Raw genomic sequence first — 27,965 nt, 5'->3', positions numbered from 1 at the left:
TATCCCCAGCAAAATAAGAATGCTTGAGGCCACATACCGGACATAGACTGATAATATAAAGACCATGTCTTGTTTCAACAACTTCAACTATGGACGTGGCAACCACCTTATGTTAATCATATTCCATTTGCCAGAGCCATGGCTATTTGCTCACATAAATACACTTCATTTCATGTTTTTCATCATGTAATAAAGTTGGGATCTCAGGACAACAATATGGATTGGCTTCAGATCAATCGGCAACAGAAAGCTAAGGAGCTCTCTGCCATTTTCGCAGAACCCTTTCAAGTTCTCACCATCACCATCCTCAGTATCTTGCTTCCTCTTTCCTTTCTCCTCCTTGCTAGGCTCTCTTGTTACAGCTATCTCTTGAGCATCGCCGCTGATCCTGCACACCCACCTTCTTCTTTTATATTCTCTTTGTTTCTTTACAGTGCCCCAATAATTCTTTATTTTCTTGTTTCATTTGTTAGTATATCGACTCTTCTCCATGGCTTGACTGGTAGACTTACCGTTCTTAGCGAGTCGCCGGGGGAACTTTACCGATCCCGTTTGTTCACTGCCTGGATTTTACTATGTGCTTTACAAGCATGCGTCGGCTTGGGCATTGAAGGTAGCATAGCAGCTGAAATTGATGGCTACAGTTTCAAGAACGAGAGAAGTTTGTTCAGTAGGGTCATATTTTTCCTGGGTTTGCATGAAACTATGCTTTATTGGTGCAGAACCGTCGTTAAACCAGTGGTGGACGACACAATATTTGGGGTGGTTAGAGAAGAAAGGTGGGTTCAAATGGTGGCTATGGCGGTGAGCTTTGGCACTTTATGGTGGTGGAGGTTGAGGGACGAGGTTGAATCTCTGGTTATTGTAGCAGAGTCAAGGAGAGAAATGTCGGTGGACATCGGCGTCGCTGACTTTCTCGGTTGGTGGCTGTATTATCTGACGGTAACAATTGGTGTGGTAAGAATAGTGAAAGGCGTAATGTGGGTAACAATGGTTTTGCTTTGTAGGAGGATTAAAAGGAATTCTCATCAAGACCCTTGTGGAAATGAAGAGAAAGTATAGTAACAACAAATTTTTATTTAATTGGGCATTTCTTATTTTGAGCTGATAAGTAATAATTTCCCAAACTGTACTAAACTCTGCAGCAAGAATACTGTATTCAGCCGTTTTTTTCAGCTTTTTTTTATAAAAAAAAAATGTATAATTAATTCTTAATTATCAGTCAACCTTACAAAGTTTTATTCTGACAGATTATAAACCATTATTTTTATTTAGATGAGATGTCCACTGAATTTTAAAGGTGGCTGATGAGATTATGGATTATTTTCTATTATTTTCTGAGAAGTGACTATTCAAATTTAATTTAATTAGTTTAAAATAAATTTATTTCAATTTTTAATGTCTCCAACTACCGAATGAAAATTGTAAAAATATTATGTTTTTATATATTAAATTATATATGATAACGTAATTACTGTTATTTAATATTAGGTACCAAGTTCAATCTCATGACATATTATAATCTCCTACTTATCAGAAACTATAAAAAGAAGAAAGCTTTAAATTAAAATATTGAAAATATTTTTTTATTTAAAATTTATTTATTTTAGTAAATGAAATTAAATGATATATGTAAATGTGCTTTTTATAAAATAATTATTACATTATAATCATGAAATAAATTATTTTACAAAAAAAGTGTGTATTTCACCAAAACTGAGGAAAAGAATAAAAATGTTGCTTTCCTTGTTATCAATAAAAGTAATAGCCATGCTTGTGCCTCAAACGCAACTCAAATATCATACTTATATCTCATAAAAACATTGCATTTTCTATTTAATAATTTAACTACAAGATAATCTTTCAAATTTTATGTTGCGTAAATGTTATAATTAATACTCATTTTGTTTTATAATTTTTATTAATTTTTTAATTATATCATTTTAATATATTAAATTGTATTAAATATTAAAAATATTTTAAATACTCATTTTAAAAAATAATTAACAAGCGATTATTGTAAAAATAAGATAAAGTTAAATAAAATTATAATAGTTAATTTATACTGTAAAAAATAAAAATAAATAATAATTTTGATATATTAAAAAAATAAATAAAAATTATGAAATGAAAGAGTATTATCTTATTTTTAAAATTCTTTATAATTTTTGTAGTATCTTAAATTAACATACAATCTTGTATACGTAATTCTGATTGCGAAATAAATCTATGAATTTGACAATGATTTTTTATTCAATTAATTTCAAAATCAATTAACCAATTCAATACTATTTAATAAATAAAATACTTATAAAATTAAAAAATGGGTGGTATATGTATCCATTCACCAATAGAATTAAAATCTCTAGTAGCCGGAGCTTAGCTTGTGGGCAACCAAATTTGCTTGCCGAGAAACCGCAGCAAATTTACAGGTACCATCTAATTGTTTCTGTAACAGCTTAATTTCTTCAATGTCAGCATCAAAAGATATTAAGTCCAGCCCCCGTAGCCTTCAAGAGTCTGAATAACTTCCAAACTATTTCCCTTATATACCATTCAACCAATTCCTACCACATACTCAGCCCAATGCTTCCTTCATAACCAAAGCTTCAGCTACTCTCGGTGAAAATACTCCAGTGATCCGACTATTCCTTACCATAAAAAAGTTTCCCTGATTATCTCGAACTACAAATGTATATAACACATGTATCTGAACCATCAAGATTCGTCGCAATATCAATTTTTATTTTCACCCAATATGTTGATGGTTTTCGCCACCATCTATTCATACCCTGCAGTTGAACGCGTAGAGTTTTCACGTGGACATTCTACCAATCAATTTGTGTGTATTGCGCAACGAGCCATGTGCCAATCGGTTTTCTATAATTACCCAACCAGACCACAACATTCCTTGCATTCCATATAGCCCAACAAACACTTAGAACTAACCTAGCATTAAGGTCATTAAACAGCAAAATCATTGCCTTAAGCCAATCAAAAAATGATCCAACAGCAGCTCGGTACCATCCAAAAGCCGAAGCATTTTATACATGTTGCGCATAATTACAGTCAACTAACAAATGCATAGTTGATTCCTCAAATAGATTACATATCGAACAAATCTACGGCACTAGGATCCGTCTCTGTAAAAGTGAAACTCTTGTTAGATGAGTTCGATAAGCGGATTTAACTGAAAAAGAACCTCTTTTTTCAAAGAGCCAAAAAAGATAATTATTTGTTTGGTTGCTCAATGGGATAGACAAAATCTGTTGGGCATCCCTTTCTTTGAAAACAGATACAATAAGTTCCTTATCCTAACTTTCTTGCTTGATCAAATCCCTTACTATAAAGACATGCATATCCGAAGAGAAAACCGTAGAAATAAATTGATTCCCAGGATCTTGAATCCAATATCAAATCAAATAGAAATATAATTTCCTGAACCACCTTCCAGCACACCCCTTTTTGCAACACCCGTTTCCCTTTCCAAATATACAAAACTCGGGTTAAACCCAATATTGACTTCTAAAAAATTGGTATGAGCAAAATATTTAGCCTTTAGAACTTAAGCCATAAGTGAATTAGCATGCTTCAACAGCCGCCATTCTATTCGACCCAGTATGGCCTAGTTGAATTCACGAATACGCTTAAACTGAAGTCCCTTTTCCATTTTATGCCGACACAATTTTGACCAAGCCATCTAGTGCATATTATTCAAACCCTTTTGATTTCTTCCCCATCAAAAGTTAGTAAAAAAACTTCTCCAAATCCTCACATATACGTTTTGATAATAAAAATAAAGACATGACATAATTTAGAATTGCTTGGAAAACTGTATTAATTAAAATCTTCTTTCCCACCTTAGATAGCAACTTATTCCTCCATGAATTTAGTATTTTCCAAAGTTAAAGATCTCCTTCCTGTGCACTCCGAGACTTAGCCTGGTGGAAAGTGCATCCTTGTAGTCTTATGAGGTCAAAGGTTCGACTCCCCCACCCCTTATTTTAAAAAAAAAAAAGATCTCCTTCCTGTTACGCCTATAGCCGTCCTACTCAAACAATTACGATTACTCCAGAACACACCCACTACATTTCTTACATTTGATGGGTATTTTTCTTATATTCCCATTATTTATAATGTCTGTTCCTTCTAATTATACTGATTAATGTGTTTTTTCTTATAAAATTATTAATAATGTCACTGGAACTTCAAATATCAAATTGAAATCCGTACATTCAGAATAAATAAGTTATCTATACAAAATAAAGAAATAATATAATTTTAAAATTTTATTAATACTTTTATATATAAAGTTTAGTTCCCATTTCAAAAAAAAATATATAAATTTTAGCAATATTCTTTATTTTTTAATATTTTAATCAAATAATAAAAATAAATTATTATTAATTTATTTTTTAAAAAATATTTTCTATAAATACTTTTAAAAAAAAATAAATGAAGGTTCATTCTGTTTTTTCTTTTAAAATAAAAAAAAAGGAATTATATCATATCAAACTCCACGATAAATGGAAAAAGATATCAACATGGACCTACCTAAGCGTAAACCTCATTGATCTTGCTTCCTTAGCCTTATTCAACTGGCTAAAAAAAAAAGAAGTAAGAACATAATTTAAAAAGTGAACAATTTCATAAAAAAATGAAAAAAAATATTTTTAAAAAATTAGTAGAGTATTTATTTATATTTTTCTATTTAGAAATATTTATATCGTTTTCAACTAAACATAATTAAACTAATATGGGAAAGTCTAAGCAAAAGCTCTTAATTTAGATTTATCTAATAATGAAATTAATTAATAATTTAAATTAATAAGTTTTTTTTAAATAAAATAAATAAATGCGCGTATACTTGACTTTCCTTTAAACAGAAGCAAGAAACGGTCCAATGCCAAATTCAAGATAGTTTCGAGAAAAAGACAAATGGCATTGTGGGATGGTAATTCCTAATTGGTCAAAATTTTCCCTTTATTTTGATAAATTTACATATAAATATTAATTATTTAAATTGTTTGTATAAATAAATGATTATTTGTAAAAACTTATTTTATGATGACATTTAAATTTAAATTTTAAATATTTTTATAAATTATGAAATTTAAATTTTAACATCATTAATAAAGTAAAATTCGAATAAACTACACAAAGCCAGAACCATCAATTTCCGGCAGAAAATATTTTCATTAAAAGATCTGTAAAAAAAATTAATTGATTGATTTGTTTTTTTTTATTTTAATTTTTTTGAAAAATTTAAAACATTTTCACTTTAAAAAAATCTGTATTGTTTTAAAATTCAGTATAATTTCTAAACAAGTCCTTGGATCAAAGTCTGTTAGGACTCAAAATATTAATAGCGACTTATATAAAAATAGGTAAAAAAATTTATGTATTTATATTTTAAATTCATTATAAAAACAAATTTTCAACCGATGTCTTTTCTTTCATCAATCTTATTTTTTTTTAAATTATTTTCTTGAGAATTATAAATATTTTTAATTGATTGCAGCACACAAAAATTAAATTACCTTTTAAATAAATTTAACTATAAATTTCTTCATATTTCTGAGCAAATCAAATTTAATTGATAATAAAATACGCTTAGTTTATCAATCATATTAATTTTATTAAAAAAAATTATCTATGATAATGAAATGAAATTATTTATTTGAGAAGAGTGTACTCATCACGTGATCTCAACGCTTGAAAAAAACAAAAGAGAAGTCTAGGCTGTATTAGATGAGATGACCCAATATAATAAATTTTGAGCCCAATGAAATTTATATAAAAATTAATAACAACTCACGTATTTATATTTCAAATTCATTGAATAAATTATATTTAAATAGTTTTTTTTTTTTTTTTTTCTATTCTAATTTTACCCGCTTGCACTTGCCAGGAGACATGGATGTGTACTAAATCTACCTAAAAGAACAGTTGCAGTTTTTGTTATAAGCGTCCATTTGGATACTTCTCTCTCTTCAATTTTTTTTTTTTTTTTGGTTTCTTTGAACAATAATAGTAATGACAACTTAATTAAAGTCTAGAAAGTCAGCTTAATCCAAGCAGGCCGTGACGGCTATTTTGAAATGTCACTGTCTCTGGAACAATCCTTGCCTTATGTTTGGAAGTTTCCTTTGGGCTTGAAAGTTGTCTGAGAGAGACCAAGGAGGTTGTTTGCAATTTATAAGATTCTGAAACTGCCTGTTGACTCTTTCGAATTTGTTAATTACAATTCTAGTTCTACTTCAATATAAAAAGTCTTCATAGTTTTTGTAATGGTATTATTCAAGATTCCGTAATCCTTAATTTACAATTATTATCCTCACAAAAGGGTCATTAAAAATGAGTATTCATTCGATTCAATTATATTTATAATTTTTATCATAACAAGAGCTGCTTTTAGAGTGAGCATTTAGTTAGTTCGGTTTAAAATAGAATCGAACCGAATAAATTAAAAATTAAAATTTTTATTTATAAAAATAAAATCGAATTGATTTTATCAGAAATTAAATCAAATTGAATTAGTTTGATTCGATTTGATTCGATTTAATCGGTAAAATTTTTAATAATTTTTTATTTTTAATATTTTAAAATTTAATTAAAATATTTTAATTTTAATATAATTTAATATTTTAATATTATTAAAAATAATATATTATTATTTTTTATTTTTTTATTAAAATCAAATCAAATTAAAATAATTAAAATTTTTAAAATTAAAAATCAAATCAAATCAAAATAAATAAAAAATTAAACTTAAAATTTTAAATTAATTTAATTTAATCGCTTTTTTCTATTTTAACAGAATATGCACCCCCAGCTCCCGTTGATGCTTGGTCCACAACTCCATGTACCTGATCGTCTAAGGTCATTACCAACTGAATTTCTCAAATTTACTGAACCACCTAAAACACATTTATTATATTATTATTAAATAATTCCAGTGTTAGGACTTTTTTTTTTCTTTCGTCAAAGTCGTGCCCCTTATTCAATCACTCTCAATGGTTTCTCACTCTCACGAGTTTCTCTCCAGGAACCAATTGCCTAAATTTTTTTTTAAAAAAAAATTTAATTTTCTTGATCAATTGTGAAAAAAATATTATTCTTTTTTTACCAGAAACAAAGTAGTAGTTCACAGCGCACAAACAATGGTCTTTTGGTAATTAAAAAAAAAAACGCTTTGTCAATAAAGACTAACGGTAGATGGATGCTTTTTTAACGGAAGTACCAATGTGTTACCCGAAATAAACACTTGAGGACTTAACCGTTATATAAATATAGAAGAAGGATTAATCTGTGGGTGGTAAACGTCAAGGACTTGACTGTAATTTACCCCAAAGGTTTTATACTCTGGTTTTTATATTCTATTAAGAAAAGATTATTGTTAAATTTGGAAAGAGGTCTTCTTTCTCCGAGAAGCCGAGAGGTGTACAATTCAGGCAGAGAAAGGTTTGTTTTTGGACTTTTTGGTTTTATTGTGTTGTTGACTCTATCGGCGGCGGATCCCTCGCATCGGCCGGCCGGATGGCATCTTTTTTGGTCACAAATGACCAAAAAAAAGAAGACGTTATAGTTCAAAAATATCCAGTTGGGCAATTACGTTTCAGTTGGGCTGCGCCTTGGAGAATGTGTCGAAGCTCGCCTATCAAATTTCAGCCTTCCAGGCCAAGGCCACTGAGTCATACTGGGCCTTAACTTAATTCAATGGGCCACGTCATCTACATGACACGTGCCCATCCAGTATCCGTACCGTATCATTTATTCTTACCTTGCCTTCCTCTTTGTCGATCGAGTCTCATTGCAAAGCAGAGCACAGTAGCAATGGGGTCGAAATCAAGCGACTCTGCCTCTAAGCTCAAAGTTAGTTCCTCTCTTAGCTCTTCATATAGTTTTCTTTGTATCTCGAAGTTTCTCCTTATCCTTTAATGATAGTTCGCTTTTGTTTTGGTTCAGTTGGGTGCAAAACTAACGATAAGAATTAATCGTAATTCGACGTTTTTACCCTACGAATAATGGGGATTAATCTAATTCCTGATCCCATTTGTGTTTTTGAGGGACTAGGATGTGCAATTTTTTTTTTTTATCTTGGACTTAAAATTGATGTAGAAAAACAATCTCTTTGCAGTGAGAATTTGTTGCACTTAAGCCCTGTTTGATTGTTGGTGCATCACAGGGGAAAAAAAAAATAATACAATTAATTTGGAGTTAGGTCTTCTTTCCTAATAATGATTTTATAAAATTAAAAACCTTGCAGAATTGTTTTATCATATCGTGTTATTTTCTGGCCTGAATACATTGGTCTCTGTTCTTTTATACATTGGCAGAAATCTCATGGAAAACAGTCAAATGAGGGCATTGGAAACCTCCCATATAAGTTGAATCAGCTTAAAAAGCAAATTCAAGCAGAGAGAATTGTTTCAATAAAAGTAAGCCAATTTTTATGTTTGCTCGTCCTAACATATGATATTTTTCTCTTATCCCTGTTCTACTCTTTTTGTGACATGCTTGTTACTCAGATTATGTCTTTGTTCAAGTAGGATGCGTTATTTCATTCCAATTCAGTTAAAATAAAATTCATCTGTTCTGTTCACTTCAAATAATGCTTTTGGTAGATAAAACTATTTGTATGAAACGCAAATTTTCTGCCTTTGCTTATATTAGATACATGAATGTGGTGCTCGAAGCTAAATTGGGTTGAAGTTCTAAGAATTTCAGTGTGGTGGTGATTTAATAAATGAGTGAAAGCGTGCATTATAACTGTTACGCGTTTGTGTCCTTCTCTAGTTCATATTATTACAAACTGATGCTTAAATTTTGGTACAGGAAAAAGTTGAGAAGAACAGGAGGAAATTAGAAAGTGATGTTTCTCAACTTATATTGGCTGCTGCATCAAGGGGGAATGAATTATTTATGGGGCAGAATGGAGTTGCTAAAATAAATTTTTCAAGGATTGGAAGTCCTCTCTGCAAGTACAGTGGATTTCCTCATGGATCAGGGGATAAAGATTATATTAATAGTCATGAAGTTATACCCCCAATAAGCACAAAGTTTCCTTTCCTTGAGAAGATACCTCCATATACTGCCTGGATATTTTTGGACAAGTATGACAGATTGACAATTATAATTTGTTTCCTCCTAATCATATAGACTTCTTGCCTAGCAGTAAATGAATAAGAGGCAATATCTCAACTTTAACTGAATAAGAGGCAATATCTCAACTTTAACTGAATAAGCTGCTGTACATGCATGTCAAGTGGTCTTCCATTGATAACAACAAGCCGCTTTGATCTTGAATAAATTTAACTTACTACATGCTGGGGAAAGAACGAAAGCATGCAGTGTTTTGTGTTTCTTCTCTCAGCTTGTTTCATAAGATCTAGTTTTGCTGCTCTATCTTACTTTGGTTACACAGTGCAGGAATCAGAGAATGGCTGAAGACCAGTCAGTGGTGGGGAGGAGACGAATATACTATGATCAACATGGCAGCGAAGCACTTATCTGTAGTGACAGTGAAGAAGACATTGTAGAACCCGAGGAAGAAAAACATGATTTTTCTGAGGGTGAAGATCGGATGCTTTGGTAAGTTTAAATGAGATATCTAGACTCGGAAATATTGATTTATTTAATTACCTAAACATATGTAACACAGTATCTGCCAATCACAAGATTTGAGGCCATAACCTGGAATCTGTTTACTTTTAAATTTTCGGGTTCGTGTTACACTTTTTTTTTTCTCTATTTTCATCCTTAAGTAAGCTCAAGAAGATCATTCAAAAAGAAAAAAGAAAAAAGTAGGCTTAAGAAGCATAATATGTGATGTTGTACGAAGTATAGTGGCCTTCATCTCAACAGAATGGTCAATTAGAAGGAAGATCAAATTGAGAAATGAGGTAGAAGGACTCTGAGGAGCTAATAATGCTGTTGGATTTAATTCCTATCATCTTTCATTATCATCTAGGTTGTTCCAATATTTACTCATCAGATAGCACTCAGAACATACATGAACTTGCTGTTTTTTTGAGAAATTCTTTTAAACAAGAAGTTCAAGTAACTTGCTGCACTTAGTTTTAGATCAAATGAGCCCTGCAAAAACGTACTTCTTTTGTTTGGTCTTTATGATGCTCTGATTTGTAAAATATAGGATCAGGTCAAGTATTTCACGATGCCTGGATTTCGCAGGATGGTCTTTCAGGAACATGGATTGGATGAAGAAGTACTAAACATTGTTAGCCAGTTTATTGGAGTCTCTACTTCAGAAATCCAAGTATTTCCAATGAATGTCCTGATTGCACTTTATGTTCATTGAAAATTTCCTCATGCTGAGTGATGTATTGTGTTTGAGGTTCGCAGGAGAGGTGTAGCATGCTCAAGGAAAAATTTGATGAGGAACAAATTGATAAAGATTCTGGGGATTCAGCATCTGTGAGGGGCATATCTCTGGAAAAAAGCCTAAGTGCTGCTTTAGATTCTTTTGACAACCTGTTTTGCCGTCGTTGTTTGGTACTTGGTCTTACCATTTCTGGACTTGCATTGATTGTTAACAAGAAAATGTATATGACAGAGTTTGATATACTCCTTGAATTTCTTCTTTGTTGATGTTTATTCTGCTTTTATCTACCCTACAGCTATTTGACTGCCGCTTACATGGCTGTTCTCAAACTTTGATTCATTCTGTAAGTAGCAACATTCATTATATCTTTTCAACTTATTAAGTCTGTTTCTGTTTATCTAATAGTGAGCTTTGGTTGACAGAGTGAAAAGCAGCCATATTGGTCTGAATACGAAGATGACAGAAAACCTTGCAGCGATCAATGTTGCCTTCGGGTAATTTTTTTTATAAATCTACTGCTGCAGCTGAAATTCCTTTTTGTTTTTATTTTATTATTAAACTATCTGCATAAGCAAACTTCCAATTTTCTGATTAGATATTTATAAGTAGATAGGGAACTTCAATCTGAAGACCAGCAGCAGTCTAGTAGATGGGGTGATATAAATATGGTTAAAGTTATTGCATATTGCAGATCAAGGCAATAGGAATTGTGAATTTTTATATGCTCCCATTTTCTCCATATTTTTCTTTCCTGAATACACTATGGTATCATTCCTTGCTTGTGAAGCTAGTTAGGCTTTCTAGAACAGCATGTACAGGTAATTTGCAAGAGTTCCGCCCACTTCTGCTTTTGATTGGTTAATTCTCTTGCACTGTGTGTATGCATACAGTTACATTTTACTGATGCCATAGGATGTATTTGTTACACCTCTTAGCGCTTGGTGAATGATTTGACATGATCAACTTATAGTGTGCCACTTCTTCTTTGTTTGGTCCTGTATTTCCAATCCTAGAATCTGCCGTTGTTCCATCCAAATCAATAATTTAATAGTTATGCCAATGCCTTGCAGCTTAGAGTAGTCAAAGACTTGCCAGAAGGTTCAGTTAATAATCCTTTGCATCAGATGAAACCTGTGAACTTAGAAGGGAAAAAAGAGACTGCAGGTGATGTAAATGCTGAAGCACCAAGAGGTGCAAATGGGGACAGAGAGTTAGCACGAGATGATAGTCATTCTTCTGAGAAAGAGATATCTGTTACTTCAGGACCTATTTGTCACCCAGAACTTGCTTCTGGAGCTTCAAATTCAGATACACCTGCCGTGGTGATGGAAAATCCAGAACATACGAAAAAGCGTAAAGTGTCAGAGGATATAAATGATGAAAATGATGAATCCACACAGGTTCCTGATGTCCATGATTTTGCAAATAAGAAGCAGAAGAAACCAGGAGCTTTAGATGTAGTAACTAATGATGTTGAAGATAACCCAAGTCTTGATGATGTGGCTGGTACTGAAAGCACAAGTGCTAAAAGTGAAGTTCAGTTGCCCACCAACAGCACAACAAATGATCCCAGCAAACACGCATCAAAAGACCTTATTTGTTTAGGCACCAAGGAGAAAATTAGGGATGAAGCCAATAATATCACAGGAGTGCCTGAATTGAATCAGTCGTCCTCAACTGAAAGACAATTAGAAGGTGTTTTAAGTGGTTGTGAGTGGAAACCTATTGAGAAAGAATTATATTTGAAAGGAGTGGAGATATTTGGAAAAAACAGGTATGGGAATTTACAACATAGGTTGCCTTTGTGAAGTGCATGCAAATAATGAGAACATAGACCTTTAAATTTGTGCCTTCCACATTGGTAGGTGCTGAATGAGGTTGGTTCCCATAGCCAAGAGCACCAAGATGCAAAATCTAGTTTTCCTGGGGTGTCTAGATGTAAAACAGAATTCAAGTAGTTTTTTTGTGCATTTGTTATAATTCTCTGCTGGACAAATGCAAATTCTTTTAATCTGTTTGTTAACAAGTGATTTAGGGCATGTAAAATATTAACAAATAGCATTAGACAGTCATGACATTGGGACAGGAAGAAAATCAGATGCCTTTTTTTTCTTTTAAAAAATAGCAGATATTAATCAACAGATTGCCCTAGCTGTTTCCCACGACTTTCCTCATGTTTCTACTTTAAGAAGTACTTTTTGCATTTCTTAAATGACGGAGATGAATTAGAGGAAAGTTGGGGAGTAGTAGTGAGATGAGTAGAGAACATATTATTGAACTGCATTTAGATACTGTTACACTTCAAGGAAACTATCGATCCAGTTTCATTTCTTTGCATTCCCATTACATCAAACCTATTTAGAATTTTTAACTTTCATATGCTAAAAGTTAAATTTGGATATGCATGCTATGCAAGGTTCTAAAATAGCATTAGACTACCCTGATAAGGTTTATCTTTTTTCGGTATGTTTTCACTTAATGTACAAATTTCTGCTGTGCAGTTGCCTTATTGCTAGGAATTTGCTTTCTGGGTTGAAGACTTGTATAGAAGTGTCAAATTACATGTGTGACGGTGGAGCAACAACGAGTCATAGATCTGTTGCACCAAGTTCGATTCTGGAAGATAATGGAAAGCCTGATACAGATTACATGGTGTGTGCTGTAGAATTCCAGCATAAATTGGACTACATTGTTAAGATTGTATTGAAACTAGAACACCGTATGCTCAAACCATCTCAAAATGCTGTCTTTTTGGGTAATAGCACTTCATAGTCTGGCCTGTAGATGTGGATAAACATTCAGAACCACAAAAGAAAGGTGGAAGAGAATAATGCCGATATAATTTCAGAAATTGGCTGTTGATCATAAAAATTGTTTACTTGTGTGTGAATTTACTATCATCAATTTTAGGCTTTCTAGGTAGACTCATGGCCTCTCCTTCCCTCAAAGTGCTATTGTTCCTTGTGACACTTTCTATTTGTCCTATAATGTTTTCTGCATTTTGAAGCCTTCTTTCTGATTATCTGTTTTTCTTATAGGAGCAAGAGATGCCAACAAGATCTCGGCTACTTCGTAGGAGGGGAAGGACACGAAAGCTTAAATATTCTTGGAAGTCTGCTGGCCATCCCTCGATTTGGAAAAGGATTGCTGATGGCAAAAACCAATCGTGTAAGCAGTATACCCCATGTGGCTGCCAATCAATGTGTGGAAAACAGTGCCCCTGTCTACATAATGAAACTTGTTGTGAAAAATATTGCGGGTAGGTTGGAAATTTCTTTCATATTTGTCAAATTGAGAATTAAGTCCCTCCATGTGTGAATCAGGAATCAACCAACCGTAAGATTCTTTATGAATTTTAAAAACTGATTAAAAACAATAAATAGCTGAGTGAGACAAACAAAACACATCAAAATATGATATATTGTCCCAAATATATCAACTTATAGATCTTTTTCCTGAAGTAAAGTGCTTTATAATTTACAATATCATAAGTTGACACCACTGGTTAATCTAATTTAAACTAAATTATAATTATATGCTATTAAGATGCATCATCAAAAAATAAAATAAACGCATGATACAATTATAAATTGACCCAGAAAAAAAATAATTTAACTCTTTTATATGATAATACAATGTAAATTATAAAATCTAGAGTACGCAAGTTATCATTGATAATGGCAAGTCACTTTTTGCTTGGGGAAGTGGAGTGGTGTGGAAATACCCCCAATATGAATAGAAGTGGATGCATTATGAATAAAGAGTTATATGGTTTCATTTACTGTATGCGATTTTTTAAAAATTATTTTTAGAATGTTAGCGCTGATCATTTGGCAGTGGTTAGTTTTGCTTTCTTACTAAGAATGAAGGTAAACTTTGACTTCTACACTTATCCCTTAAAAATGCAGTTGGGAAAGAATCAGATGAATTGGTCAATTTGTATTGCTTGCCACCAATTCGTTCTGTTCAACACAGATACATGTGTATTTGTGATTGGTCTATAAATTCGAATTGCTAGGGAGGGGAGTCGACTCGAATTATACGATTCTAACAATAAACATATAGATCATGCAGTGATCTTACAGTATTCCTATTAAAAGTAGTTGAATCAAGGTGTGGATGTGGAACAAGGAGCTTTCAAACAATAAGCAGATGAATCTAGCGGAGCTGTTAACATTTAGCTACAAAATTTTCAGGTGCTCAAAGAGTTGCAAAAATCGTTTCAGGGGATGCCACTGTGCAAAGAGCCAATGCAGAAGCCGGCAATGTCCATGCTTTGCTGCTGGACGTGAATGTGATCCAGATGTTTGTCGCAATTGCTGGGTTAGGTAATATTTTTTATGCTTATTCTCAATAATAAGACAGGTATCTAGTGCTATCACTGTTCTTTCTATTGGATTTCATTGTTGTTGGAATTGCAGTTGTGGTGATGGTTCATTAGGTGAACCACCTAAAAGAGGAGATGGCCAATGTGGAAACATGAGGCTTCTTCTAAGGCAACAGCAGAGAGTGCGCTTTCTGAACTTATGTTATCGTACTAATGTTATGATAGTGATTTTGAAAGGAAATAAGGAATCTGTTGTGCTATGATTTCTTCTTTTTTTTTTTCTCCCCTTTTCCTCAGATCCTTTTGGCAAAATCTGATGTTGCTGGATGGGGTGCCTTTTTAAAGGTAGAATTGCATATTCGGTTGTTTTCTTCAATGTTAATGTACGAGTTTTTCAGAATAAATTGGATGATGTGATTGCAGAACCCTGTCAACAAAAATGATTATCTTGGAGAATATACTGGTGAGCTGATTTCCCACCGGGAGGCAGATAAGCGTGGGAAAATATATGATCGTGCCAATTCATCATTCCTCTTTGACTTGAATGATCAGGCAAGTGACAGTTGCTTATTTCTTCCTCGCCTTTATTTAACTTCTTCGTCTTGGCCATTGGGAGGCCTCCTCCATCCTATGATAAATTCAACTTGGGACCTTTCAGTGAAGTCTCAAGCACTATGTATTAAGCATCCATTGGGGACATGCAAAAAATAGTTTCTGCCTTCAAGATTGACCTTACTGTTTGTGGGAACAGCCGAACAGCATCTAATAGTGCCATTTATTGATGTCAGGTTGACCTTGTGTTGAAAATGCCAATTTTTAACAATTTGGATATTTAGGTTTTGTCTTCATATTAAGCTCTTTATCAGTTTCAAACAGATTCAGAAATCAGAATGCATTGTCAACTGGCAAATTTATGTTTTACTGCCATCATTTTCATAGTTTGATGTGGGATGCCTCTTCTTCTGCAGTATGTTCTTGATGCTTACCGCAAAGGAGATAAGCTGAAGTTTGCAAACCACTCGTCCAATCCTAATTGTTACGCAAAGGTATATTTTTGTACAGGTAATATAGTATTTTTCATGAGTGAGCTAATTTATTGGGTTGCCCAGGTGATGCTGGTGGCAGGAGATCACCGAGTTGGCATCTTTGCCAAGGAACATATCGATGCTACTGAGGAGCTATTCTATGATTATCGTTATGGACCAGACCAGGCTCCTGCATGGGCTCGGAAGCCTGAGGGTTCCAAAAGAGATGATTCAACAGTCTCCCAAGGTAGAGCAAAGAAACATCAATCTCATTGAAGAGTTTTTCGACTGCCTTTGATGCAATTTTGGAGAATTCTTTCTTATTCTGGATTAATTTTTATCCATGTTATCTACTAGGAGAAAATATCCTTAGAATTATACTTGAGATATACCAGCAATTGGTTGTATATAGATATATAAGTGTACTTGCTCGGCATTTTGAATGTAAAATTCAGATAAAAGTGAGCAATAAGATCATACATATAATGAAATAGGTAATAAGATTGATATTGGTATAGCAAGATCCTGTGCAAGGCAACAGGGACAGAGATTAAGAATATTGTTGATGCATGTATCATCTTGATGGTAAAAATGGAAATCTTCTACATTTAAAGCATTCTTCTTTATGCTTGGTATTCTTTGGTTGTCCCTTTTTCTTGGCAGTCAGAAAAGCAGGCGTTCACAAACTACTTTGCAATTACCTGATAATCTTGCAGCTTTTAAGAAGAAATATTTCACTTGATATTTAAAGAAACCATAAATATCAATTTTGTTTACATGTTCCCCTACAAGATTGAGTGACTGAGACTGTCTTCCTGTTTATATAGCAAGTGAAAAAATACAGCAATTCATTCTATGTATCTAGAATGCCGGGAACACGAGAGTGGCTGCAATCTTGACCCCTCGAAGCACCCCGTTTCAGAAAAAAAATTTCCCCATATTTAGATGGATACCATCTACACGAAACTCTGATAAACTACTAATGACCCGGAAAGCAACAGTAGCATATGCTTGATGATGTCTTCTGTGATTCTATTCTTCTCAGGAATGTGTATGCTAAGAGTTTCATTTAAGGGTACTGTAGCTTGTGCGCAATGCCCGACTGAATTCCATTGCTCACCCTTGTATAGATCATAAATTAGTCAGCAAATTGATACTTGGAGGTTAAAGCGCTGAACTTCGAAAGAGAATTTGGGTCTGGTCTGTACCGGATCGGATAGGCTAGCCTTGGGCCTCCAAGACTTAAACCAACTTGTAATGGGCTGTGATGGGTGGTGGCTACTAACCAGGTAGAGTATGCGTCATCAGCAGGACGATTTCTTTCTAAAACCAGTCCAATCCAGTAAAATTTATAATGATTAAATTACATGTTCAAAAGTTTTATTTTATAAACTACAGTGATTTGAAAATAAAAATTAAATAATTAGTAATTTACTTTTTTTTCAGATAAGTATATTATATTTTATGTGTTGCGTTGACGCACATAAAAAATAAATAAATATTTTCTGCAAATTATGCAACAACAATAATTATATGCTTCAGTTCAATATAATTCCTCCATCGTCAATTAAAATGGTCAAGCTCATTGGTGGATCTGTAAATGGATAAAAATAAACAACTAAAACTTCCGATACATTAACTCCAAAACAACAAGTTAATTTGCCGTGTTCAAGTAGAAAAGATTGCCTCAACAATGGCATGCTTCTTCTTAGGATACCCCATACCAATCATGTGGCTAAGATAAACCTTTCCCTCCTTTACAGTTGCTGCAGTGGCCAACCGATGCGCTGGCCCTTTAAACTTGGCTACAACAGAAGCAGTCTCCCACCCATCAGAGCTCTCCACTAATCTCCCTGAAGGATTTCCTGCAACCACCAGCGTAGTTGGGGACACTAACTCCAGCCCATCTCCAAAAGACAGTGAGCCTCCACTTACTTTGATTAACTTGACTTCATTGTCCTTGGCTACGTCAATCTTATATAAATTGCCTGAGAATGTATGGATGGCTATCAAGAATCCATCTGGGTGGTAAACAATTCCATTAAGTGCAACCACGTTTTTGTACCACTCTTTCGAGATGAAGAGTGGGTTTTTGATAATAGATAGCAATTCTCCATCCTTCCCAACCTTCCAAATTTTACTGGATTTTGCATCAGTAACGTATGCATTTCCTTCTGCATCAACTGCTACATCATCTGCAAATGATGCCTCATCGTCTGCAAGGTAAAAAAAAATAGAAAAATTAAAAAAGGGGAAGCGTTACAGACAAATTTCTTCAATGACTGATAACAAGAAAAATCGACCTAAGACCTTTTAAAATTTTAATTGCTTCCTAAAGACAGCAAAATAAAATAAGCAGTTGCTTACAGTTGCTCGATTTTACCTAACACTTCACATTGAATTATTACCAATAGCACTAACGTCAAGATTACTTGTTGACCCGGCATCTATCAATTTATTAATTCACTAATCGTATTCATTTAACTTTAAATAAAAAACCTTAAAGATGATCAATGGAGAAAGATGATCAAAAGTAATGGAAAATAAATAAAAGAGATAAGCAAATAAGCACAATTAAAGATTCAGCTCTTCATGCGAAAACAAACGAAAAGAAAACTTACTTGGGCCACTGAGTGTAGTAAGGAAAAGACGGTCCCAAGTAGACAGATTATAAGACGCCAGCCCGCTATACTTGTTCCCTAGGACGTTTGCGGTCACAACGAGCACCCGATTTCTTGGTTGATCAACGACGATACCAAGCGAAGAGTTCCCTGCAACATCAACGTCTTTCACCACTGTAACCTCCTGCAGAACAGTATCGGAGGAGTAATCATCAGGCACTCGGATTTCACCGACTCCACCATCTAAGAATGAGACGATAAATCGACGGTTAAGATCGTCCCACTTGGCGCATTCGCGGAAGAAACCGGAACTGTGATAGTGGAAGACATGGGTGGTGGGCTTGGCCAGCTCAAGGGAGATGATAAAGGCCAGGGGAATGGCCGAGATGAAGAAGAGAAAGAAAAGGGATTTGGTGGAGCAGAGGGAAAAAGCCATTGCAGAGAGGTGTAGGATTTGTTGGAAGGAGTTGTTGAAGAGGGAAGTGTTGGTATGAAACAGGAGCGCTTGTAAGAAGACACCAATGCTAATGAGATGGATGGTGGAGTTTTATATAACAAACAAATTAATCTATTTTAATTTTATTTTTTAATGGGATTTAAACTTGAATTTAGGAGTTGTTTATCCACTGAACCAAATTAGGCCAGATTTTAAATTTATTTTCTGATTCAAAAAGCAATTAAGCATTTGTTTGCTCAACTTCCCTTGAAAATTTATTTATATTTGTTTTCTATTTATTTAAAAAAATATCAATTAATTGAAAAAGATTTTCCAAAAAAACATATCAATCAATCAACCCAAGCTCCCTTGTCAATTGTATTGCTTTTGATGTTTAATGCATTGTGTTACAAATTTTTTTTTTAAAAAAAGTATTTGTCCTTTGAATTTCATATCAGTTCAGCTGTAGGTGTGCGTGTAACTTGATTAAAACTTTGTCATGATTTTGACTGACAACAGTCAATTCTGTTTCTAATTATGTGTTTATGATAAAACAATAATAATAATAATAATAATAAAGTTTAAATGTTTAAAAAATTTGAAATTTTAGCCGTTTTTATTAATTTTAGTTTAATTCAAAATTTTAATATTAATTTTAATCTAGGATCAAAATATTAATATTTTAATTATTATTAATAAAAGTTTTATAATAAACAAATTTAAAATTTAAAATTTTTATTAATTATAGTTTAATTTTAAAATTAAGTATAATCAACTAATTAATTTTAACTTAAATTAATTAAAATTAAAATTTCTATTATTTAATACAATAAAATTTTAATATATTTATTTATTTATTTATTTTGTATATATTATATATAAGTAAATATAATTTATTATCATAGAATGTATTATTTATGTTGATACAACTCAGTCCTAACATAATATTTTTAATTAATTATATTTTATTTTTAAATAAAATATATATTAATAAATTGTTACAATTTCTCTTTATTTTTCTAAAAAGTATTTAAATTTAAGTATTTCAAATAGATGATAACTCCTACCTAATTATATCACCTTATTATTATTAAAATTATCATAAGCAATCTTTTTTTGAAAATATATATAAAAAATATAATAAATAATATCAAATAATTAGCAATAATAAAAATACATTATTGCTATCTTTTTTTAAAAAAAATAAAAAATAAAAATATTAAGACAATTTTATATTACCATAAAAATTAAATTTTTTTAACAGAATTACTGTCTATACTAAAATTTAAAAAATATTTTATATTTAAAAAATATTAATTATATATGTTCACTTAAATTTTAAGAAAAAATAATTAATTTGAAAGACAATAAAAAGTTATTTCACATACTGTTTAAATAATATAATATTTTTAATTGTAAAATATTATATGTATTTCAAAATAATATTAATAAATATATTAAAATATAAAATTAAATCGAAAGGGAAAAAATTCATAAATTATATTAAGTAAAATAAATAAATAAATAAATAAATAAATAAATAAAAATATATATATATATATAAATTTTTTATTATATTAAGGAAGAAAATATTAATTTTAGATAATTTAGGTGAAAATTAATTAATTGATAAATATAAAAATTATTAGATTTTTTATTATGAAATTTTTAAATGCATAAATAATATTAAATAAAATATTAATATTCACGATTTTATTCGCCATCACATCAATAATTTTTAATCTCAATTTGACCGAAGGTAAAATTAACAATAAATTTTTAAATTAACAATAAAATTTAAATTAAACTAAAACTGGTAAGGAAAAAAATTAGCTAAAATTAATAAAAAAGGGAAAGTTTTAAATTTTTTTAAACATTTAAACCTAATAATAATAATAAGCCAAAAGGACTTTAGTCCATTAGCTTTGTTGGCAAACGAACGCGCGTCAACCGTGTCATGGGATATGATGCCCTCAGAGGCAGTGGACTCCGCTTCCTCATAAGCCCAAATCAGCCACTTGCGTTGCGCACACACAAGTAAAAGCAAAGAAAGGAGAATTTCAATCCATTACCTTGCATCCGTCGCGGCCTCGTCGGATCATTCTTCTCAGCCTCGCTCAGGTAAACCCTAATATCAATCTTCGATTTACTCTCTCAATCTCCTCCTTGATTCTTGTTGGCGTATCTCTTCTAGGTTTTTTATATGTTCATTATTATAAATGGAAATAGCGTTCTCGAACCGTTGGCGATTTTGAAGATGAATTGCTCATATGTTGAGTTTTGCTGCTATTGCGTGTTCATTCTCAACTTACCTCTTCATCTTGCAAATGCATTTTCGTCTGTTGTTCTGCCTTGTTACTGACAATCTCTGCGAAATTATTGGAAAAGAAGGAATGCAATGGACAAATGTCTTTCTTTTACAGTCGGATTTAGAAAAGATATATACATAGATATATGTTCCATCATGAATTTCCATTTCATCATCTAGGGTGGTTGGGAAGTTGCATTTTTCACTTTTTGGCAGGATTGAAGTATACATTAAAAATGGATTTTTTTGAACATCTGAATTATAGACATCAAGTTTCCTTCTAAGCTAGATTCTGAAAAATAAACACCTTGATGCTAATTTGTTTTTCAGTAATGAGCGAGTGATGCAAATTTATCTGTTAAAGTGGCATCCAAATATTAAGGTTGGGTTTCCTTATTTGCTTAAATTGTCACATTTGTAATTTATTTAAGGTGTTGTATTAGTTAATGATATTTTGCTAGTTTTGTTCCCTTTCTTTAATTGGAAAATATTGCTTCTAGGTCTAAAAGGAAGGTCTGATTCCATATTTTCTATTTATGGCATGTGTTTAAAACCGATTTAATTGATCCATTTGTTATGAATCTTATGATTATGTGTATACATTCCTTATTCCTTTATGCATTAAGAACAAAGAAAATGTTGATTGCAGATTTATTAGCTTTAACTATAGAAGTAAAAATGGCTGGTGGTAAGATTGCTCACGCCACCTTGAAAGGACCAAGTGTTGTTAAGGAGATATGTATGGGAATTGTTCTTGGAATGGCTGCTGGAGGTCTCTGGAAGATGCATCACTGGAATGAACAGAGGAAGGTGAGAGCATTTTATGATTTGCTAGAAAAGGGTGAGATCAGCGTGGTTGCAGAGGAATAAATTCCGTTTCATCATTTAACCATGATTTTGTCCACTGCTTCAACAGTATCCTTACCCTTTTTTTTGGTCTCCCATAGTTGGCTTCAAAGTTGAGCATTTGAAGAATAAAATTTTCAATTGCGGAGTACATATTTGTTTTGCATAAATGTGAGAATTTTTATGGCTTTCACCTTTTAGAGGTTTCTCTTCCTTGCAAGTTCTTGAATGGGATGCTAATATCTATCAGTTTTATTAATGCCTGTGCCATATGTGCCCCACTAGAACAAGACATGCAAATGGAAAAGACCAATTCCATGAGTATGATAAGCACAGGAGATATGCACCTTTTCCAACTTCTTCTAACCTGTAATTTTCCGTTTCATCCATGAAATGCAATGCTGCCTTAATGCCTTAATTAACTTATCTGATTGACTGATTCCAAATGAGTAGCAAGTCCTTAGGCGATCAGGAGTGTCAAGGAAAAATAGATTCTCCAGCTTTGCTGCCTGAACCGGGGATCTCCCTCTGTTCTGGGGGTTGAATGAACAAATTTTGAGGCCTAGAATAAATTATTGTTATTATTATTCTAAGCTTTGGAATATGATACTACCAAATATTTTGTAGAATTTAATTTGAACCAATAAATGCTGTTAGGAAAAAAGAACTGGTCATTCGTTTCAAATATAGCATTAAATTTATTAGTTGTCTATGCCTATGCTATGGCTGCACCAGCATCATTATAATTTTTTAAATAAAAATTAGCTTCTACCAAATATTAGCCAATAACCTCTTCCAAACCCGAGAAAAGCACAAGAATAGCGTCAAAGAAAATGCAACAAGTTTCATATTTTTTCACCATCCCAAAGCTTATGGTCTTGCTGCTTACAATTTTTACCCTTTGCAGATAAGATGGGTAGCCAAAACTTTCTAGATGATGCATATTTAGAATCAAAGTTCTCTACGCAAAATCTTCATCTTTATCCCGGCTCCTAGTCAAGAAGCATTACCATAATATTACATATATCAACTTTCCCAATTCAAAAGTTTGCCCAGGATTTGTGTTTCAGTCGCCATCACACAAATCAACTTCCTGGAACTTCCAGATCTCTCATATTCTACCACAGGTACCAAAGACAAAGACGATATCAATTAATTGTTTGGTAGGAAGAGGACGTACACCAACTACACATGACATACCTTACCCACAGTGGAATTTTCTCTTTTCAGTAAGTCAACTTTCTAGGACGCAAAGTTATCCACCCTGAAACAAGTATTGACATCCACCTTTCCTCAAAAGACACAACTTAAAGAACACTTGAATCTGTCCATTAGATTACCAATATCTATTTACTTTCATGAGGATAACAAAATTATTCCCCAGCTCAGGTATTTGAGCAAGCATTTAACCAAAAGAAGTTGAGTTTCATTTTTCCATTTTTCTTTTTTTTTTTTCAAAGAAATTGCAGAAGGAACTGTTAATCGACTTGCAAAGATTCCAGTTATGACAACAAAAGAGAATGTACAAGGTCACTGAATGATATAATTCAAATCTAACCCATTTATGCGCAGAAAGTAACCAACATAACAAAAAAGGTTCTAAGAAAACCGCAGCATTTGCAATAAATCAATCAAATTCGGTTCCATTCTTTTTCTTTTTGATTTTTTACTCCATTAACCAAATCTAATCGATTTTATGATTTTTTTTTTTTTTAAATATTAACTGAAACCAAACGGAATTATCAAAAAACTGAACTGAAAGAATTAATTCAATGTGATTCCATCAATTTCCCATTAAAATTGAGTAATCCTCACCCCAACAAGTCGATCATCACAGGGACTTCACCATTCTCTGCTAACTCCCAAAAGCAGTGCGGATCATGCATCACTCTATCGATCAAATCATAAGAGCATATCCATCCAACTTTAAAGTACTATCTACTTTCATGCAATTCATAAATTTTGCATATTCTTATGATAACGCGTTAGCCATATCCTTACTACAACATAGAATCAAGAAGAAATATGGATATCCAACAAAACATCGAATCACATAAAATCAATTAGGGAATCTTAAGTTATTGGTAACAACTAGTACATCATAAACCATTATAAACATTAATAGAAATAGAAATTGACATCCAATCAATCACCTGACAACAACATGCCAAAGATAAAACGCCAACACATTCGCCTAACACACTAAACCGCAGCACACCACACCAAACGAACCCATAACCAAAGAACACCCCCATAGATAATAAATCCTAGCTTCCAGTAACTCACTAAACAGATGCAGTGTCAATACTGAAACATATCAGCAGATGCCATGATAGGCTGCAAGGGGCAAAGGGGTTGCCATGGTTTCAGCAGGGGGTCAGGTATCTCAGGGATTTCCACTTCGAGGCCGCTAACCTCCTCCGCTATCTGGAGCACCGTGTTCAAGGACCGTAGCCTCTCGGTCAGTTCCTTAGTCTGAGCCTTCAAAACATTGTTGGCAGATTCTATCTCCACATACCGTTGAGTATTACGGTTGATATTCTGCCTCAATCGTTCATTTTCATTCTTCAAAAGACTCGCTTCATTAACTAGATCCTCCATCTGCTTCTGCTTCCTCATCCTGGAACGCCTGGCTGATTCCCGATTGGACAACATCCTCTTTCTTTTCCTTTCGTCGATATTGGCATGAAACGGATCAAAGTCAGATCCAGAGTTCGCTGCCTGCCTTCGCATTGCAGAACTTTTTTCTTCTCCCGAAATTTCCACGGGAAAAAAAATTCACTAGTAGCTAGCACGAAATATCTGTTAATAAATTCGATGTTCGACGTTATCTAATTGAGTTAGAATTAGGGTTTTTCAATAGTTAGATGAACCGGGAGGGGAGGGGGGAGGATTAGCGATCAAAATTTCCAAGAAAGGTTCAACACTGAGAAATTATTTCATGAAAACACGTAGAACCAGTAGAGAAAGACAACAGAAAAGGAGTGGAGAATTCGAACTCGACGCATGAGGATAGCGTAATTCATAGAAAAACTAAAATCATTGGTACATATTTACGAAACCCTAATCTTCGATCTCCAAGTCGAAGAGAAAGATAGCGAATTAAAATCTAAAAAGAACTATCAACCCAACGCAGAGATCGAAAACCCTAGATCTGAATCAAGATCAGCTGCGGAATCACTAAAACAAAAATAATAGAGGGGATTGGGGGAGGACGATCGACCACGAAACGGGAAGGAAAAGAGCGGAGATACAGAGAAAAGAAAAGGCGAAAAGGAGAACTTAACTGACGGCGATGAAGAAAGAGATGACTCGCAGGGAAACAATATGCGAAAATCTAAAGCGAAGAGAAAAGAAGGTTAACGCAGTAGAGGAGTAGGGGTTTTATAGAAGGGACGCAGTGGATTTTCCACTGGTGGGTGGGTGGGACTGTAAAAATAAAATTTTGAAATATATAATCTTTTAAAAATGAAATTAGTGGGTGTCGCTGCAAAGCAAGGATTAGGCCAGCTTTGCTTTCAAGTCGCCCACTAATTCTTTCTTTTTTCGGTTTTGACACAACATCATCAACGATTCTCTTGCTCTAATACAACTAAGTACGTTAAAAACTTTTAAGATTAATTGCAATAAAAATTTAAGGATAGTTGATATATTTATTATAATATTTAAAATAACATTCTTAAAATCAATCATTTTAATTTATTAACATTGAAATTAACCACAAATTTTAAAAATTTAAATTCAATTTTAATCAGAATTAATAATGTATAAATATTATAATATTATTTTAATTAAAAAATACTCTCACTTAAAAATATATTAAAAAATATACTAATTCTTTCTCATACAAAAATACTTGATAAAAACAAAAGGGTCTTTAGAAACTGATCCAATAGACTTTTTTATTACATCAGTTGTTGAATTTATGCATTACACGAATTATTTATTATTTTACTTTAATTTATTATTTTACTTTAATTAATACAGCTTAATGTTATTTCTATAATTTAAATTTATTTAAAATTTTAGTTAATTATATCAAATGTAGTTTACATTTATAGTGAAATTTTAATTAATTATATAAATAAAAAAATAATTTAATTTATAAGTAATTAATTTTCCCTAAATATCATTCATAATAAAGCAATGATACAATTACGTATCATTTTTTTTTTTGTAATTTTTGATATACTTGTTTGCAGCATAATAAATACAAAATTTCTTTTGTGTAATGATATAATTTCAAAGTAAATGTTTAAACCTATTTTTTTAAGAAATTTTTTTCTTTCACGCAAGTTTCTTTCTGTGGTTTTTTTTATCTCGATATTTTCGCTTTTTTCTATTTCTTAAACTTAACTTCTTATTTCACATTTTTCATGAAAAATGATCTGCGTCAATTGACTATCGATAAATAAAAATATGTTGTTGTCTGTAATACCCGGCTAAAGTCCGGCACCGGAATTCCTGTTAGTTGGTGGAATCCGGGGTGTCGGAATTCTATAAACCAGGTAGGATTTATGGTTTACTAAAGTAGTGTGTTTTGTGTTGATGTGTTAGAGTAATACAAGTGAGTTTTGAGTTGAGTTGAAAGGACCTAAGGCAGTTGAGCCAAGTTCGGCCGCCGAAGGTAAGTTTGGCCGCCGAAAGTGTTCGGCTTCCGAAGGTAAGTTCGGCCCCCGAATGTTGCATGGATTTGCATGCGCTTTGGCAGCCGACGCTGAGTTGCTTGGTCAGCAGGTTTGTATCCCTTAGTCAGCATTGTGGCCAGGTGTTATCACCGGATCATGTCCAGAAGTTGGCCACGTCTCCCTTGGTTTATTTGCTGAGTTTGAGCAGCTCATGCAGAGTGTTTTGATCTTTCACAAGGGTTTGAATGTTTTGAAGCAAAAAGCTTCGTTTGTGAGAGTTTGAGCGTGTGAGGAGAGTTAATCCGTTTTCCGTAGTTCAGAGTGTTCAGCTTCTTGTTCCAGGAGGTTAGTAATGCTCTTGAACCTGTTTATATGTTTTCTGAAGTTTTATGGCAGTTGTGGAGAGAGATGCATGTTTAGGTGATAAAGGGTGGTTTTGATGAGTTATGCATGTATACTTGTTGCTGTGGTATGTTTGATTTGTTGTTTGGGGTTAGTAGACCCCTTTGAGCATATACGTGAGTATATGTGTGGTGAGGAGTTGGCGTATATATGGTTTGAGTGGTTGAAGGGAAGGAGAAGATGGTTTGCCGTTGAAGCTGAGTTCTGGATGAATTCAGGTTCGGCAGCCGAAGGTTCATTCGGCCGCCGAACCTCCTGCATGGTGGCTTGGTTGCCACAGCTTGCCCCCGAGTGTTTTTGTATGTTCGGCTCTGTTTGGGGGATTCGGCCGCCGAAGGTGCCGCCGAAGGTGCTTGAGTTTCGTCTCTGGAGAGGACATTCGGCCGCCGAACCTGCCGCCGAAAGTGTTCTGTCCAGCTTTCTTTTGCATGCTTTGCATGAGTTTTAAAGTGAGCTTAAGGGGATTCTTGGGTAGGTCACTAGAGTGATTTTATTTATGTGTTTATACAGACCAGAGGAACCAGAGAGAGCAGCAGTGAGTACTGCTCCAGAGGTTCAGAGCCTGCAGAGTCAGTCAGTCCAGATAGCCAGAGGTGAGTGGAACTAAACTTATGACTTTTAATTGAACCACAAACTGCTTTTAGCATATCTCATGCATCATGTTTATGCCATAGGTTGCTTGCATTAGTATTCACGAATATGTTGCATTGCATCGTTATTTGGTGATGTGAGTGAATGCTGAATGATCCAATAGTCTCAGACAGGAAGTCCAGGAGCCTTTGACTACGCCCTGGCAGGTATAGTGAAGTCCAGGAGCCTTTGACTACGCCCTGGCAGGTATAGCAAAGTCCAGGAGCCTTTGACTACGCCCTGGCAATGGTAAGTACAGAGGTGTTATATACACATATACATATATGACAGGAAGACCAGGTGCTCGATTCTACGCCCTGGCACAGAGTTACTGGGACTATGTGGTGACAGGTTTACTCTTGATGTGGCTTGTCTGTGATATGGTGCATTCCATGAG

General features: G+C 33.3%; 5 protein-coding genes across 8 annotated transcripts; 3 read left to right on the top strand and 2 right to left on the bottom strand.

Moving 5' to 3' along the window:
• Positions 1–42: 42 nt before the first annotated feature.
• Positions 43–1,287, top strand: LOC110627188. Its single transcript, XM_021773462.2, has one exon. The coding sequence runs from the start codon at positions 139–141 to the stop codon at positions 1,060–1,062; it is 924 nt and encodes a 307-aa protein (XP_021629154.1). The 5' UTR covers positions 43–138; the 3' UTR covers positions 1,063–1,287.
• Positions 1,288–7,720: 6,433 nt separating this feature from the next.
• On the top strand, positions 7,721–16,332 carry LOC110613259 (histone-lysine N-methyltransferase EZA1). 3 transcript variants are annotated; one of them, XM_021754313.2, is made up of 17 exons: positions 7,721–7,875; positions 8,340–8,441; positions 8,839–9,116; positions 9,433–9,594; positions 10,195–10,279; positions 10,366–10,515; positions 10,641–10,688; positions 10,768–10,839; positions 11,416–12,119; positions 12,847–12,997; positions 13,384–13,604; positions 14,542–14,673; positions 14,767–14,854; positions 14,970–15,017; positions 15,096–15,224; positions 15,641–15,718; positions 15,782–16,332. In XM_021754313.2, exons 1-17 carry the CDS (start codon positions 7,738–7,740, stop codon positions 15,971–15,973), a joined length of 2,778 nt encoding a protein of 925 aa, XP_021610005.2. In that variant the 5' UTR covers positions 7,721–7,737; the 3' UTR covers positions 15,974–16,332. The 3 variants fall into 3 exon arrangements, with proteins under 3 accessions (XP_021610005.2, XP_021609996.2, XP_021610012.1); XM_021754304.2 differs by having other exon boundaries at positions 15,641–16,332; XM_021754320.2 differs by lacking the exons at positions 7,721–7,875; positions 8,340–8,441 and having other exon boundaries at positions 8,974–9,116; positions 9,428–9,594; positions 15,641–16,332.
• An 891-nt stretch (positions 16,333–17,223) lies between these two features.
• LOC110613282 lies at positions 17,224–18,852 on the bottom strand. Its single transcript, XM_021754335.2, has 2 exons — positions 18,319–18,852; positions 17,224–17,913 (listed from the first exon to the last, which is right to left on the bottom strand). Exons 1-2 carry the CDS (start codon positions 18,752–18,754, stop codon positions 17,366–17,368), a joined length of 984 nt encoding a protein of 327 aa, XP_021610027.1. The 5' UTR covers positions 18,755–18,852; the 3' UTR covers positions 17,224–17,365.
• Positions 18,853–20,574: 1,722 nt separating this feature from the next.
• LOC110613300 (cytochrome c oxidase subunit 5C) lies at positions 20,575–22,167 on the top strand. 2 transcript variants are annotated; one of them, XM_043962057.1, is made up of 3 exons: positions 20,682–20,875; positions 21,393–21,444; positions 21,712–22,167. In XM_043962057.1, exon 3 carries the CDS (start codon positions 21,741–21,743, stop codon positions 21,930–21,932), a length of 192 nt encoding a protein of 63 aa, XP_043817992.1. In that variant the 5' UTR covers positions 20,682–20,875; positions 21,393–21,444; positions 21,712–21,740; the 3' UTR covers positions 21,933–22,167. The 2 variants fall into 2 exon arrangements, 1 of the variants encoding a protein (XP_043817992.1); XR_006352614.1 differs by lacking the exon at positions 21,393–21,444 and having other exon boundaries at positions 20,575–20,875.
• A 1,773-nt stretch (positions 22,168–23,940) lies between these two features.
• LOC110613291 (bZIP transcription factor 53) lies at positions 23,941–25,306 on the bottom strand. Its single transcript, XM_021754346.2, has one exon. It carries the CDS (start codon positions 24,639–24,641, stop codon positions 24,210–24,212), a length of 432 nt encoding a protein of 143 aa, XP_021610038.1. The 5' UTR covers positions 24,642–25,306; the 3' UTR covers positions 23,941–24,209.
• Positions 25,307–27,965: the final 2,659 nt, after the last annotated feature.

Source organism: Manihot esculenta, chromosome 1 (genome assembly GCF_001659605.2).
Source record: "Manihot esculenta cultivar AM560-2 chromosome 1, M.esculenta_v8, whole genome shotgun sequence".
In the NCBI taxonomy this organism is placed as follows: domain Eukaryota; kingdom Viridiplantae; phylum Streptophyta; class Magnoliopsida; order Malpighiales; family Euphorbiaceae; genus Manihot; species Manihot esculenta.
This window is presented reverse-complemented; position numbering and strand designations above follow the sequence as displayed.

Bases quoted from the DNA above. Each gene is read 5' to 3' on its own strand.
- LOC110627188 (XM_021773462.2), top strand. From the start codon at position 139: ATGGCTATTTGCTCACATAAATACACTTCATTTCATGTTTTTCATCAT.
- LOC110613259 (XM_021754304.2), top strand. From the start codon at position 7,738: ATGACACGTGCCCATCCAGTATCCGTACCGTATCATTTATTCTTACCT. The intron at 9,117-9,432 runs GTATGACAGATT...TACACAGTGCAG, and splicing joins GCCTGGATATTTTTGGACAA to GAATCAGAGAATGGCTGAAG. The intron at 10,689-10,767 runs GTAAGTAGCAAC...TTTGGTTGACAG, and splicing joins CTCAAACTTTGATTCATTCT to AGTGAAAAGCAGCCATATTG.
- LOC110613282 (XM_021754335.2), bottom strand. From the start codon at position 18,754: ATGGCTTTTTCCCTCTGCTCCACCAAATCCCTTTTCTTTCTCTTCTTC. The intron at 17,914-18,318 runs GTAAGTTTTCTT...TTTACCTTGCAG, and splicing joins TACTACACTCAGTGGCCCAA to ACGATGAGGCATCATTTGCA.
- LOC110613291 (XM_021754346.2), bottom strand. From the start codon at position 24,641: ATGCGAAGGCAGGCAGCGAACTCTGGATCTGACTTTGATCCGTTTCAT.
- LOC110613300 (XM_043962057.1), top strand. From the start codon at position 21,741: ATGGCTGGTGGTAAGATTGCTCACGCCACCTTGAAAGGACCAAGTGTT.